Raw genomic sequence first — 13,638 nt, 5'->3', positions numbered from 1 at the left:
GAAACACCATGGGACACCCAGGCACATGTCAATTTCGTTTAGGTGATGTCTCACAAGCAGTTCCTTACATTTGACGGCATTGGTACAACCAAACCATTTGAGGATTCGAACATGGTCGAAGTCAAACGTGGGTTAAGAACTCACTGGGACACATGTGCTGATGTCTCACAAGCGGTTCCTTGCATTTGATGGCGTTGGTACAAGCAAACCACGTGCAGATTCGAACATGTACGGCGTCTGAAATGGGTGTAGAACATCCTGGGACATTCTGGGGGCACGTCAATGTCGTAGAGGCGATGTCTCGCAAGCGTTTCCTTACTTTTGACGGCTTTGGTATAAGCAAACCATGTGCGGATTCGAACATGGACGTCGTGTGAAATGGGTGTAGAACATCCCGGGTCGTTCTTGGACACGTCAATGTCGTAGGGGCGATGTCTCCTAAGGGTTCCTTACTTTTGACTGCGTCGGTACAACCAAACCATTTGGGGATTCGAACATGGACGAGGTCGGAAACAGGGTCAGCACTTTATTTAAGCAATGCGACAGAAACCCGGGGTCCTGGCGAAGTCAGAACACTCATCCGTTTGACTGTAGCTCAATGGACAAGGGAGCTACGCTCCCGGACTATTTGACCCCCTACCACCCGGCCTGCCACCCTGCCTGTCACCCTGCCACAAGCTGCCGTTCAGCAGACCTCTGAATAGCAGACCTTTGAACACTTGTAACTCGGAAACTACTGGTCCGATTTTGACCAAATTACGTAGCGGCGTCTTTATTTGACAGCATTGGTACAAAGAATCCATTTAAGGATTCGAATATGAACAAGGGCCGGAATTGGTTCAGAACACCCAAGAATGCTCTGGCTCCCGCCAATTTTGTCAAAACGGACTGATGACATATGAAGTAATAAATTACACTATAGCATACTCATGTGCACTTCATTTATAAAGTGGTACAAATTGACTGGAACTAAATGATTTATTGGTATGAGGGGTGGTCGGGTAACCCTGTGGTTAGAGCGTTCGCTCGTCACGCTGAAAACCCGGGTTCGATTCCTGACATGGGTACAATGTGTGAAGCCCATTTCAGGTGTCCCCCGCCGTGATATTGCTGGAATATTGCTAAAAGCGGCGTAAAACCATACTCACTCACTCACTCACTATTTGCATGAGATGTATTTTGCCCCGTTGCTCTGAAACTGCTACTCCGATTACTTTCACACTCTACATGTGCCTGCTGCTTTAGGTGCTTGCCATTTTTTGTTCTTTAACTTTGGCCATTAGCCACGTGGTTTGGCAGCCATTTTGGATTCAGGGTTTTCACAGTGTGTTTTGGGTACACAGTTCTTCAAAAGCATACGACTTTGAATCCATCACATGAAATGCTACCAAACTTTCTGAGAATGTCTCCGTACATAACACATCAAACATTGATATACTTGATGGGATAGTTATTAGTTGCGGCCATATTTGATTTAGATTTTCATACCCCCTGGCGTACCATCAACTCATCAAAGGCCCAAATCAGCCGTAATCCTGTTGTTTATATTACTGGCTTCGTCCTTTGTTTCTGTCACTGACTTCACTGACGATTGTCATCACTACCCTTGTGTGTATATAACAGGCTTCTCTACTCCAGTATAACAATATTTACTCTACTGCATAAACATTGCCTCCTACTTGTATAGATACTTGTCAACCACACTTATAACTTGCTTGATAACGGTGATAGAACCTATACCGAAACGTCACCCTGCCCGCAGTTATATTTATTATTTTGTTATTATTCCTGCGTTTTTTGTTCCAATCATAACTCAAGAGTGAGTGAGTGAGTGAGTTGGGTTTTACGCCGCTTTTAACAGTATTCCAGTTATATCACGGCGTGTCAGCTTAATGTGGGAGGAAAGCCCGAAGTGATGCAGGTCTCAGACGTTTACCACTTCGGTGAAACCCACAAGCACGGGTATGGTGCTGACAAACCTAGAAACATAATCGGGGCGAACCGGGATTCGAACCCACAATCATAGGTTTCTGGCGTGCCCAAGGGACGCAACTCTGCACAGCGAATCGCGGCGCCTTAGACGCCCCTGCCCCCTGCCCCCCATAACTCAAGAACCAGCGCCCAGAATCTCTTAAAAATTTGCACCAAGATTCCCAATGTCCTGAAGCAGATACCCCAAAAATCCCAAGGCCATAGGCCCAACGACCAAGGGCAGATAACCAAAAAATAAGTAGCGGTGATGTCCTGCAAACGGTGGCCATCTGTTGACAGAATTGGTACAAGCAAACCCTTTGTAGATTCGAACATGATTCAAGGGTTTAGAACAGTCTTGGACACCCAGCACATGCAAATGTCATAGCCGCGATGTCTGCAACCAGTGGCTACATTTAATGGCGTTGGTACAAGCAAATCATTTGAAGATTCGAATGTGGTCGTAGTCAAACATGTGTTAGGAACTCACTGGGACACATGTGGTGATGTCTTGCCAGCAGTTCCTTACGTTTGACGGCATTGGTGCAAGCAAACCATTTTAGAATTCGAACTTGGTCGAAGTCAAAATTGGTTGAAACACCATGGGACACCCTTGCACATGTAAATTTCATAGTGGTGATGTCTCACAAGCGGTTCCTTACATTTGACGGCATTGGTACAAGCAAACCCTTTGAGGATTCGGACATGGTTTTAGTCCGAAATGGGTTTAGAAGATCTGGTACACAACGGAACCATCATGGTGATGTCCCGCAAGCGCTGCATACATTAGACAACGTTGGCACAAGCAAACCATGTAAGGGATTCAAACATGGTTGAGGTCGGAAATGAGTTAAGTAGCCCTGTGACACTCCGGCACACGCCAATTTCGTAGTGACAATGTTCTGCAAGCGGTGACTATCTTTTGACGGCAGTGGTACAAGCAAACCATGTGAGGATTTGAACATGGTCGAGGTCAGAAATGTGCTTGGAACACCCTTGGATACTCTGGAACATGCCAATGTCGTAGCATTGATATGCCACAACCAGTGCTAAATCTTTGACGGTGTTGGTACAAGAAAACCATTCGAGGATTGGAACATGGTCAAGGTCTGAAATGGGTTTAGAACACCCTGGGACACTCCTGCACATGCCATTTCAATAGCGGTGATATGCCGCAAGCGATGCCTTAATTTTTATGGTTTTGGTACAAGCCAACCATTTGAGGATTCGAATATGAACGAACACTGAAATGGGTTAGCAACACCCAAGGATGTCCCGGCACCCACCAATTTCGTCAAAACGGACCAGTGAAATATCAAATTATTAATTATATAATACTCATGTGCACTGTATCTATAAAGTGGATTCAAGTAGGCTGGAACTAAATGACTCGGTGCTTTTGGAAAACATAGAGCCCGACATCGCTGTTTGCAGCTATATTAATGGTTGTTTTTCTTTAAGCTTATATTGAAATCTTCATCTTTTATAGCTTATCAATAGCTTATCAGGCTTATGAGCATGTGCAGTGATATGACATGTATAACATTCTTGGAAATCAAGTGAAATAAGTATCCAACCTGTATCACCATGTTCATGCCTTGAACACCCTCAATTATTATTACTGAGAGTCAGTTGGACTTGAAAAATAGATGGACCCAGCTAAATCCTTGTATGTTACAAGTTTTATGGCATTCAGGATATAGTGGTGACAGGGATTTTCTATTTTTATATCTGTGTCATAAATTATCTGTTTGTTGCAGATTTCATTATGTGCCATTTATGGAGAGTATGGATGCAGTGACAGAATCACAAGGCACATCAACAGCTGGCTTTCCATAAGAAGATGAAGTTTAGAAAATACTCCTGTACTGCAGCAGGGGAGATGGACTCTCATCAAGCTGAATGATTACAAGATTAACCCTTTGTACTTAGTTCAAAAACATGTTATTCAAGACAAATATGTCCATATGTATTAGAATAGACTTGTACAGTTTTTATGTGTATATATACTGAACCGCAAAAGAAACGCGAGTACTGTGTGACTGTGAAATGTGGTATATTCACAAAACGACAGAGAGGTCAATTATGATAAGTCTGAGACAGTTCATGTTTTGCATGCACATTGACCACAGTCCATGGAACGTTCTTGCAAGTTCTTGCTTTGAGCCGATCACACACATGGAAATGGTGGTGTAGGAAATGTCAGTACCTCGTATGCCCTCCCTGGGTGTTCAACACAGCCATACACCTACGGTACATGGAGTGTAGCAGGCAGTTCACGAAGGCCATAGGCACCTGTGCCCACACCCTGACGAAAGCTGCCTCCAGATCAGCACGAGTTCTTGGTGTTGGTACCACCTGGTTCAGCCATCTCTGTATTTCATCCCACAGGTGCTCGATCGGGTTTAAATCCGGGCTCATAGCCGGCCATGGCATGGTTTGGATGTTGTGCTGGTGCAGGAAGTTCCTGGTGAGCCTGGCCGTGTGGGGACGCGCTTTTTCCTGCTGGAACACATGGTTCTGGTGACGTGCGAAGTAGGGAACGATGTAAGGTCTCAGGATCTGGTCAATGTAGCGTTGCGCTGTGATGCCATTCCCCCTGCCAGCGCCAATATTGTGAAACACATGAGGGCCAATTCTCTGGTTCAGGCCTATAGCACCCCAAACAATGGTGCTCTGACCACCCCACGGGTCTCTTTCCACGACACAGTGGTCCCTATAGCGTTTACCCCTCCTTCACCACACCCTCACACCCATCAGACGTGGATCCACAATACCGGCTCTCGTCAGAGAAGACAATTGTCCTCCATTGTTGATGCTGCCAATGTCAGTGTTGTGTAGCCCATTGCAGCCGTGCCTGGCGGTGGCGGGCGGTGAGGATGGGCACTCGAGCGGGCCCGACGGCAATACAGGTTGTTGGTAGTCAGCCGACGTTGTACCGTATCGTCACTGATCGGTCGCCCTCTAGTGCCAATGGAGTTTCGAGCTGTCACACTGGCTGGTCTGAAGCGATCCCGTTGGTGTTGGCGGTGGATGAACCGATCCTGCCTGGGCGTGGTCACTCGGGGGCGTCCACGTCGGGGGCGGTCTGCAGTACTGTTTGTGATGTTGTAGCGCTGCTGCAGACGGTGGATGGTGCTGAAGTGAACATTGAAAGTGTTGGCCACAACCTGGGACCGTTGTCCAGCTTGTAATCGACCGATCGCTTGTTCTCTCTGTTGTGTGGATAATCGAGGCTTCAAAATTACGAGTGCCAGAAAGGCAGTTCAAGTTGATTTTTATACCCATAGCCTCCATGAGTTACACGTGCATGTTGGTGTCCACGGCAAAGCATGGTAACTGTCACCCACGACCTTGGACAAGGCTGCGTTGTGGCGACTAATTTCAGGCCTCGTTGTACCGTTTGATGGAATGTTTGTCTCACAAACACATCAGGATGTCGAAGAATATTCACACCTACAGTCTTGACATATATTTTCTGCATTTTACCATATAAAATTTATATTTTACAATCTCGCGTTTCTTTTGCGGTTCAGTATATATGATATAAATCTTTTCATAGTTGACATGTATCTCTGAAACTGCAAGGCAAGGTATATTAAGGTTTAAGATTTGCATGGATCATCCATGTAATGGTGCCACTTACATGTGATTTCAAAATTAATGATTTTAACTAGTGCTGCCATGACAGCAATTAAGTCAATGAGTGTGTATGTCAATGTACAGTTAGTATGTCTTTGACTTCGCCTAAACCTAGTATATATAATTATATGTTTGCCATTTTTCAACTCAAATTAAGTTTAATGTGCATTCATGTATTTACATGAATTGAATAATTATGTGTGATAATTGCTGATAATCTTGTGATAATAGTAGTAGGTGATGGTGACCTATTTATAATAAGTATCATATGCTGTATTTTTGTTGTTACTTTGAATTCGACCAAGGGCTGTCATATTTGGTTTATTTACGACATATGTCCCTTCAAATAATTGCCTCTAATATTCAAGGTCAGATGTACTCTCAAGGTCATACACTCAAAAGTAACATTCATGATAATTCAAGGAGCCTTCCCGGTAGTCTTTTTTTTTTGTAGACTTGGGCACTGAAGTGGCAATTTAAGGTTCTGGATGATCTTCAATGAGCTGGCACCCATGTTTCCAATTAGGAAACAATACAAAAAGTGAGTAGGGCTCACTCATACCCCCGACTTCAACATGTTTCTGAGTTCAAAACATGAAAAAAGTAATATTTACTCAGAAAATCCACTTATTGAAACCAAACTTTGCACTGCACCTCTCCTATTGTGGAATAGAAACTGTACCCCCAATTGAAGACGAATCCATGAAGCATGTTTTAAGTTTTAGATTGCACAAATCTGAGGTAACAAAAAAATCAAAATAATTGAGTTCAAAACAGGTAGAACAGAAATTATACGTATCAAAATGAAACTTGTCACTGCACCTCTTCTATTAGTAGGGAAACTGTTCCATAAATTTAAAAATAATCCACAAAGTAGTTTCCTAGTGATAGATTGCACAAATGTTTAAGTACTTTGCACTGCACCTCTCTTACATGTATAAGAAGTGTTCACCAAGTTTGAAAAGAATCTATGTGCTAGTTTTCAAGTTAAAGGTCACACAAAAAATGTCCTTGGAAGGAATGGCAGAAGAACAAACGGATAGAATTCCTTGGAATATGTATACCCCCACCCTTTTTAGTGGCCCATTCTGGATCAAAATCAAGTCATTGTACTTTACTAAGAGACTTGAGTCAAACTAAGACATTGTCTGATTGTAATTAGGTTTTAAGACTACTACCTTTGACATAACAAATGTTGTATTTGGGATAAAACTTTCTTAGTAAAGTACAGATGTTCGTACTGTTTGGGTTGAGTGCCATCTGGGATTCGAACCCACACTGCCAGAGTGAGGCACCTAATCACCAGCACACAAAGTCAGCGATCGAACGCACTCAGGCACTGTAGCTTCCAGAAATATGAAAGTCTGACGACCAGTAGTCCAGACGGCATACTAAGTGTACCCCTCTGACAAGTGTAAATTGGCATGGCTCCCATGGCCTAAAGCCCTGAACACACTATGCCATTTAGAAAGTGGTAAAATGTAACAAATGTTATATTTGTGATAACACTTTCTTACTAAAGTACAGATTCTCATACTTTTTGGGTTGGGTCGCAGCCGGGAATCGAACCAAAACTGCTAGCGCTAGGCAACCTAATCGCCACCACACAAAGTTTAGAAGTACATGAATCCAAGCCAAAGAGGTGTTCCAAAATAGGTGACGTCACTCAAGTGCAGCAGAAGGTTACTGATGAGGTAATGGAGGTTCCACTTTTATTGAGGATATTTAATCTTTCGAAATGTAGCTGAATTCTATTGTTGAAGACATTACCTCCTGGTATGAAGCAGAATTTGAGGTTTTGATTCATTCATCCCACAAGAAATCAGCACCGTATTCTCAACTGTTTGAAAATAGTGTACGCAAGGATAGATGACATATTTTTTTAATACATCATTTTGTGATGAATATCTTATCAAGTTTGAAAACAGCTATCAATAATTAACATTTTACAAAGTTATGGCCCTGGTTTAGTTGTGCTTTTGTGTTTGCTCAAATGAGGATATTGTTTATTTCAAGAGGATAACTTATGAACTGTTTGATATATATTTGTGAAACTTTGTATACACATCAGGTGTTGTACTGGACCTTTAGATGCTGATTGTAATGTAGTTCTTGCTACTGCATGATGGACCTGCTCCTTTCTCTCTCCAAGTGACCCGTTGCACTGTCCATTGAGAAATAAATCTCTTTTAAAGAAAAAGCTTTGTCAGTTCCTACTGATCTCATTAAGTTTTTCAGACTTTCGTTATTACTGTGTATAAGTCATAATTTTACAGGAAATACAGCTTTGTTGAAGGTGGTGCACATTATGCATACAGACATTGAGTTTGGACTTTTTTATTAAAGTGAATACATTACAGCTGGCATGGTAACGCTGGAGATGGCATTGCAATGTTATTTGAATGTTTCATATTAGATGGTGAATAGTGTAGCATATTTCACCAACTTAAGGTTGCTACCCAGCTGAAATGAGCATGGAATGATCATGGTATACCATGTGTGGGAATTGGTGCCATGGAATACAGTTGCAAAATGAGACATGGTTAATGAGACCTTGGTATACCAGTAATCCAAACTGCTTCCATGGAGTTCTTATGATATAACGATTTTGTCATTAAATTTCATAGGCCAGCCATATGAAATTGGGTACAACTCCACGTGACCTGCATGGTCACTTGGCATAGTATCTATATATAGGTCATGTTTAAAGAGTAAAATGGAACTGGTGAATCTGCTCTATGCTAATGAAAGTCATAACTAACATAATTTCTATTCGAATGTCACATTGTTAAGCAACTTTGCGAAGTGAGTTAACAAATATCAAAGCAGGTCAGTTTTCAATTTTTGTTTGACATGTTTAGTTTTGAGACCGATTTTGAACCTCATCTTGTTCGCTTGCCCGGGTGAACTTTATATACCCCAGGATCCATCATCACCCGACCTTTTGATAGGTATGTTATATTATTTAGTATATTTGGACATAAAATCATGATGTGTTTGAAACAATCATGATATGACCTTGTGAAATTTTGAGGGTAAATAAATCACAATATCTTTAGATTTTCAACAGATGTCCATAATTAATTCTTAGGTAGATGTTTTCCTGTGCCTTGTGCTTCTGTGCATGCGAAAGCTGGGATAACCTCACTTCTTTCCTGAGTGCACTAGTGTCAACCAGATCCCATCAGGACTAGGCAACAGGACATACAAGGAAGCGACCGACATTCACTACCTAGCTACTGTCACCCACATAAGAGCAAACAGTAACATTAGTCCCTGTCAGACAAGAATACCCTATGCCCAAGGTTATGACATGTTTCAGAAGATGTCACAGTTCACCGTTCATAAAAAAACAGGCAAAGATGGAAATCTCTTCAGAGAATTACGTTAGCCCAGAGACAACAACGCTGCATCGGATCATGAATCAGAACTAGGGATTGAAAGTACTGGGGAAGCTGCGTTGTCTCGTCTTAACAGTTTTCAACCAGAATATACATTCACAGAACTGATAGAACAACTGTACCACTTCTAGCCCCACTTACAACCCCACTTACAACCCAAGGTTAACAAAGAGCCTTCACTTCCGGTTTGGCAATGGCGGCGTGAGGACGCAATCGGCGGGGGCTCTAGTCAAAATCCGACATTATCGAAAACATCATGGCCTCTAAGGGCAAATCAAAGAAGGGATCACCAAAAACTAAGAGTGAAGAATCTGTTGGGGGCACTATTGGCCAGTATTTACAGTCAGCAATTCCGGAGGGCCAAGAAACTGTTTCGATGCCAGATTCCGCTCCATCATTGCACATACCACGTGTAGATAACGAATGGAAGGATTTCATTCGAAGTGAACTGAAACTCGCTACGGATAAAATATGCTGTAGAATTGATACAGTCACGGCGGAATTATCTGAATTATCGAAAAGAGTTGATGGTGTGGAGTCGGCAACAGATTTTCAGTCAAAACGCATTGATGACTTCGCAAAACAAATCGACTCGACGGAAGTTAGTATGAAAGACCAAATCAACATGCTGAAAAAGAAACTTTTAGAAGCAGAAATGTACTCGAGAAAATCTAATCTTCTAGTCTACGGAGTGCCAAATACAATCACTACACTAGATTCGCATTGTCGGGGGATATTCAAAGACAAACTAGACTTGGATGAACAGACTGTAGAAAACATGATGTTTGTGAACATACATCGTCTACCGAGATTCCACGAAAGTGACAAACCAAATCCAATCATTATCAAGTTTGTTCTTATGCAGGATAGGGAAGCTATTATGAAGGCTACTTTCGCCAGAGGAAAACGCCTATCAGAGGCTGGCCTTTCGATCAGAACGGATCTGCCGTTAGAATTGAAGAAACTGCGAGGAAGATTACTTCAAAAATCAGCTATCATTCGTAAAAACAACAATCTACAGACTCGTGTTCGCGAGAAGGGGACGGATGTTATTCTTTACTACAGAAAAGATATCGGGTCAGATTGGAAAACTCTAGGGGAAGATCAGGATCCTGTTCTCATATGAACGTTAACACAACATGCCTGCCTAATGAATATTAATCTATTGGACTTTTTGGATTCTAAGAATATTCAGTGATTGCGAAAATGGTGAAATGTGTTATTTTATTTGACCTACATTCCACTCGATCAAAAGATTCTTTTACATCTATTTTCACATAGTATGGATGGTTCGTTTGGATTATGCCTTGTGTTTTATTCAAGGACAATTCGGGGAATTCTTATATTATTGGGTAAGTGCGCAAATAATGCCTTTATTGTAACTACTTTATGATCTACCCATGTTTATCGACAGACCGCGAGAAACTTTAGCAATATCATATCACGTGACACGTCACGTGCTTCAAAATGGCAGACATCTGTATATTTCCTCGTGTTTACATGTTAGGACTCGGATTCCGGGATCTGACGACTAAGTGCATCTCTGAAAGATGTTAAAATTCTGCCAAAGGATATGTGGATATATTGAATCTACCCATGTTTATCGACAGACCGAGAGAAACTTTAGCAATATCATATCACGTGACGCATCATGTGCTTCAAAATGGCGGACATCTGTTTATTTCCTCGTGTTTACATGTTAGGACTCAGATTCCATGACCTGACGACTAATTGCATCTCTGTAAGATGTTAAAAGGATATGTGGATATATTGAATACATTTCACCACCAAGACTAAATGTTAAAGAATCCACTGATCAGCTGCTGATTCTCTTTTATTTTTCATTGATTGGAAACTGTTGACACCAGGCGAGTTTGTCGAATATCGCTGGTTTTTTTGTTTGTTTCCTGTGATGAAGATTTTATCACCCTCTTCATGCACAATAAGCACATGTTTAAAGACTGAAACAGTGCCCCCAGAAAGTGAGGGGAATTTGCCTACCTGAAGTATACAACTGTGTGCAAGGCTATTTGCAAAGAACTTTTTTTTCAACCCTTTTTTTTATTTTTTATTTTTATGTTGTTTGTGTGTGTCAGAAATTTTAGTGAAATACTCTCACTGGTCCTGATGATATGGAAATTACTGTTTCCCTTCAATAATGGCTAGTATTGGTTTTAGTTGCTGTTCTGTTAATTGTAGAGGACTACAGGATACTGAGAAAAGAAAAGATGTCTTCAATTTTTTAAGATCAAAATTATACTCACTGTGTCTTTTACAAGATACACATTTTTCCAAAGAGCAAGAACCCATTATAAGAGCACAATGGGGTTATGACTGTATTTTTAACTCTAAAAATAGTCAATCTAGAGGAGTGGCAATTTTATTCAATAGAAAAGTGGATTATAAAATACATAATTCTCATACTGATGACAATGGGAATTTGCTTATTTTGGATATTACAATTTGTGATAGACGTTTAACATTAGTGAATATGTATGGCCCAAATACAGATTCTCCTGATTTCTTTGAGCATGTTAAAGTCATGGCTAAGAATATTGGTAATGGGGACTATATTTTCTCAGCTGACTGGAACCTAATCTTAAATAGCACTATTGATGTAGATAATTATGTTAACATCAATAATCCTAAATCTAGAGAAAAGGTTTTAGAACTTATTGGAGACTTAAATTTAGTAGATGTCTGGCGAGATTTCAACCCTGACTGTAAGAAATTTACTTGGCGCAAAAAGTCTCCACTAAAGCAAGCAAGATTGGATTTTTTTTTTATCTCTGAAACTTTATACCCTTTTATAACAAATGCTAGGATTAAACCAGGATATAGAACTGATCACTCTATTATTGATATTGATATTTCATTCAAAGATACAAAAAAACGTTCTACTTATTGGAAATTTAATACATGGTTACTGACGGACAAAAACTATGTAAAGGAAGTCAAAGAAACTATTTTGAAAATAAAAACTCAATATGCTTTGGACTATCAAGGTGATATTGTTGATATAGAAAACCACTTACTTCATTAATGATCAATTATTTTTTGAAACAATATTAATGGAATTGAGAGGTAAAACGATTTCCTATTCAACTTTCAAGAAAAAGGAAAGAATTAAAAAAGAAAAGAATTTATTAGATGAAATTGAATCTATTGAGAACTCTCCCACTATTACCTATGAATTGTTAGAGGAAAAAAGAAATGAGTTAGAAGATATAAGGAAACATAAAATGGCAGGTATAGCTATTAGATCTAGAACTAAATGGATAATGGAAGGTGAAAAAATAAGTAGTTATTTTTGTAATTTGGAAAAAAGGAATTTTGTAAGCAAATCAATGACTAATCTGGAACTAAAAAATGGCTCTACTATTACGGATAGTACTGAAATAATTACGGAAGCTGCAAACTTTTATGAAAATTTATATAGTAGCAGAGAAGATTGCATACATGATGTTGATCTAGACTCCATTCTTGACAAAAATACTTTACCAATTTTAGACAAATCGGCTAATAAAGATTTGGAGAATATGATTACTTTAGAAGAATTAGCTATAGCATTAAAAAACATGCCAAATCAAAAAAGCCCAAGTTCAGATGGATTTCCTTCAGAATTCTACAAGTTCTTTTGGAAAGATATAGGACAATTTTTATTGAGATCTCTAAATTATGGCTTAAAGACAGGAGAATTGTCAGTTACCCAAAAACAGGGGGTCGTTGTTTGTATCCCAAAGGGTGACAAGCCAAAACATTTTTTGACAAATTGGAGACCTATTTCATTACTTAATGTTTCTTATAAATTAGCCTCATCATGTATTGCAAATAGAATTAAAGCAAAACTTCCATTTATTATTAATGAAGACCAAACTGGCTTTATGTCTGGCCGTTATATTGGTGATAACATTCGTTTGATATATGATATGTTATCGTATACTGAAAAGAAAAAAATACCTGGCTTACTTCTTTTGATTGACTTTGAAAAAGCCTTTGATTCTATTGCTTGGTCTTTCATTGACAAATGTTTAAAATTTTGGGGTTTTGGAGATAATTTAAGAAAATATATTTCTACTTTTTATGTTAATATTAAGAGTGCTATGTCTATAAATGGTAACATGTCCTCTTGGTTTAATATTCAGAGAGGTTGCAGACAGGGTGACCCATTGTCTCCTTATATATTTATTTTATGTGCAGAAATATTGTCAAATTTGATTCGCTCTAATGTTAATATCAAAGGTATTTTTATTGAAGACAAAGAATTTTTGATGTGTCAATATGATGATGATACTGAATTACTTTTAGATGGTAGTCAGTCCTCTTTTGAAGCTACTATTGAAACACTTAATTATTTTGCAAATATTTCTGGTCTGAAAATTAATTATGATAAATCTCAGGCAATTTGGATTGGTTCCAAAAGAGGTTGTAAAGATAAGTACATGGAGAATTGTCCAATAAGCTGGAACCCAGAGGTATTTAGAATTTTAGGTATTAAATTCTCAGTTGATTTGAAAAAAATGTCAGACTTAAATTTTAAAGATAAGTTGTATGAATTGAAAGTAATAATTCAGAAATGGATGAAAAGAGTTATTACACCAATTGGCAGAATTGTGGTTATAAA

At 39.6% G+C, this 13,638-nt stretch overlaps 1 protein-coding gene across 1 annotated transcript in view; it reads left to right on the top strand.

Moving 5' to 3' along the window:
• LOC124115933 overlaps positions 1–7,813 on the top strand; it is a 452,084-nt gene extending 444,271 nt beyond the window's left edge. The window contains exon 14 of the mRNA XM_046477097.2: positions 3,732–7,813. Within this exon, the coding sequence (XP_046333053.1) occupies positions 3,732–3,810 (79 nt within the window). The 3' untranslated portion in view covers positions 3,811–7,813. The remainder of the gene's footprint in view (positions 1–3,731) is intronic.
• The last annotated feature ends 5,825 nt before the right edge of the window (positions 7,814–13,638 follow it).

This window comes from Haliotis rufescens, unplaced genomic scaffold (assembly GCF_023055435.1).
Source record: "Haliotis rufescens isolate VD_foot unplaced genomic scaffold, xgHalRufe1.0.p SCAF_5, whole genome shotgun sequence".
Lineage (NCBI taxonomy): Eukaryota > Metazoa > Mollusca > Gastropoda > Lepetellida > Haliotidae > Haliotis > Haliotis rufescens.
The sequence above is the reverse complement of the archived record's forward strand: the minus strand, read 5'-3'. Positions and strand labels throughout refer to the sequence as shown.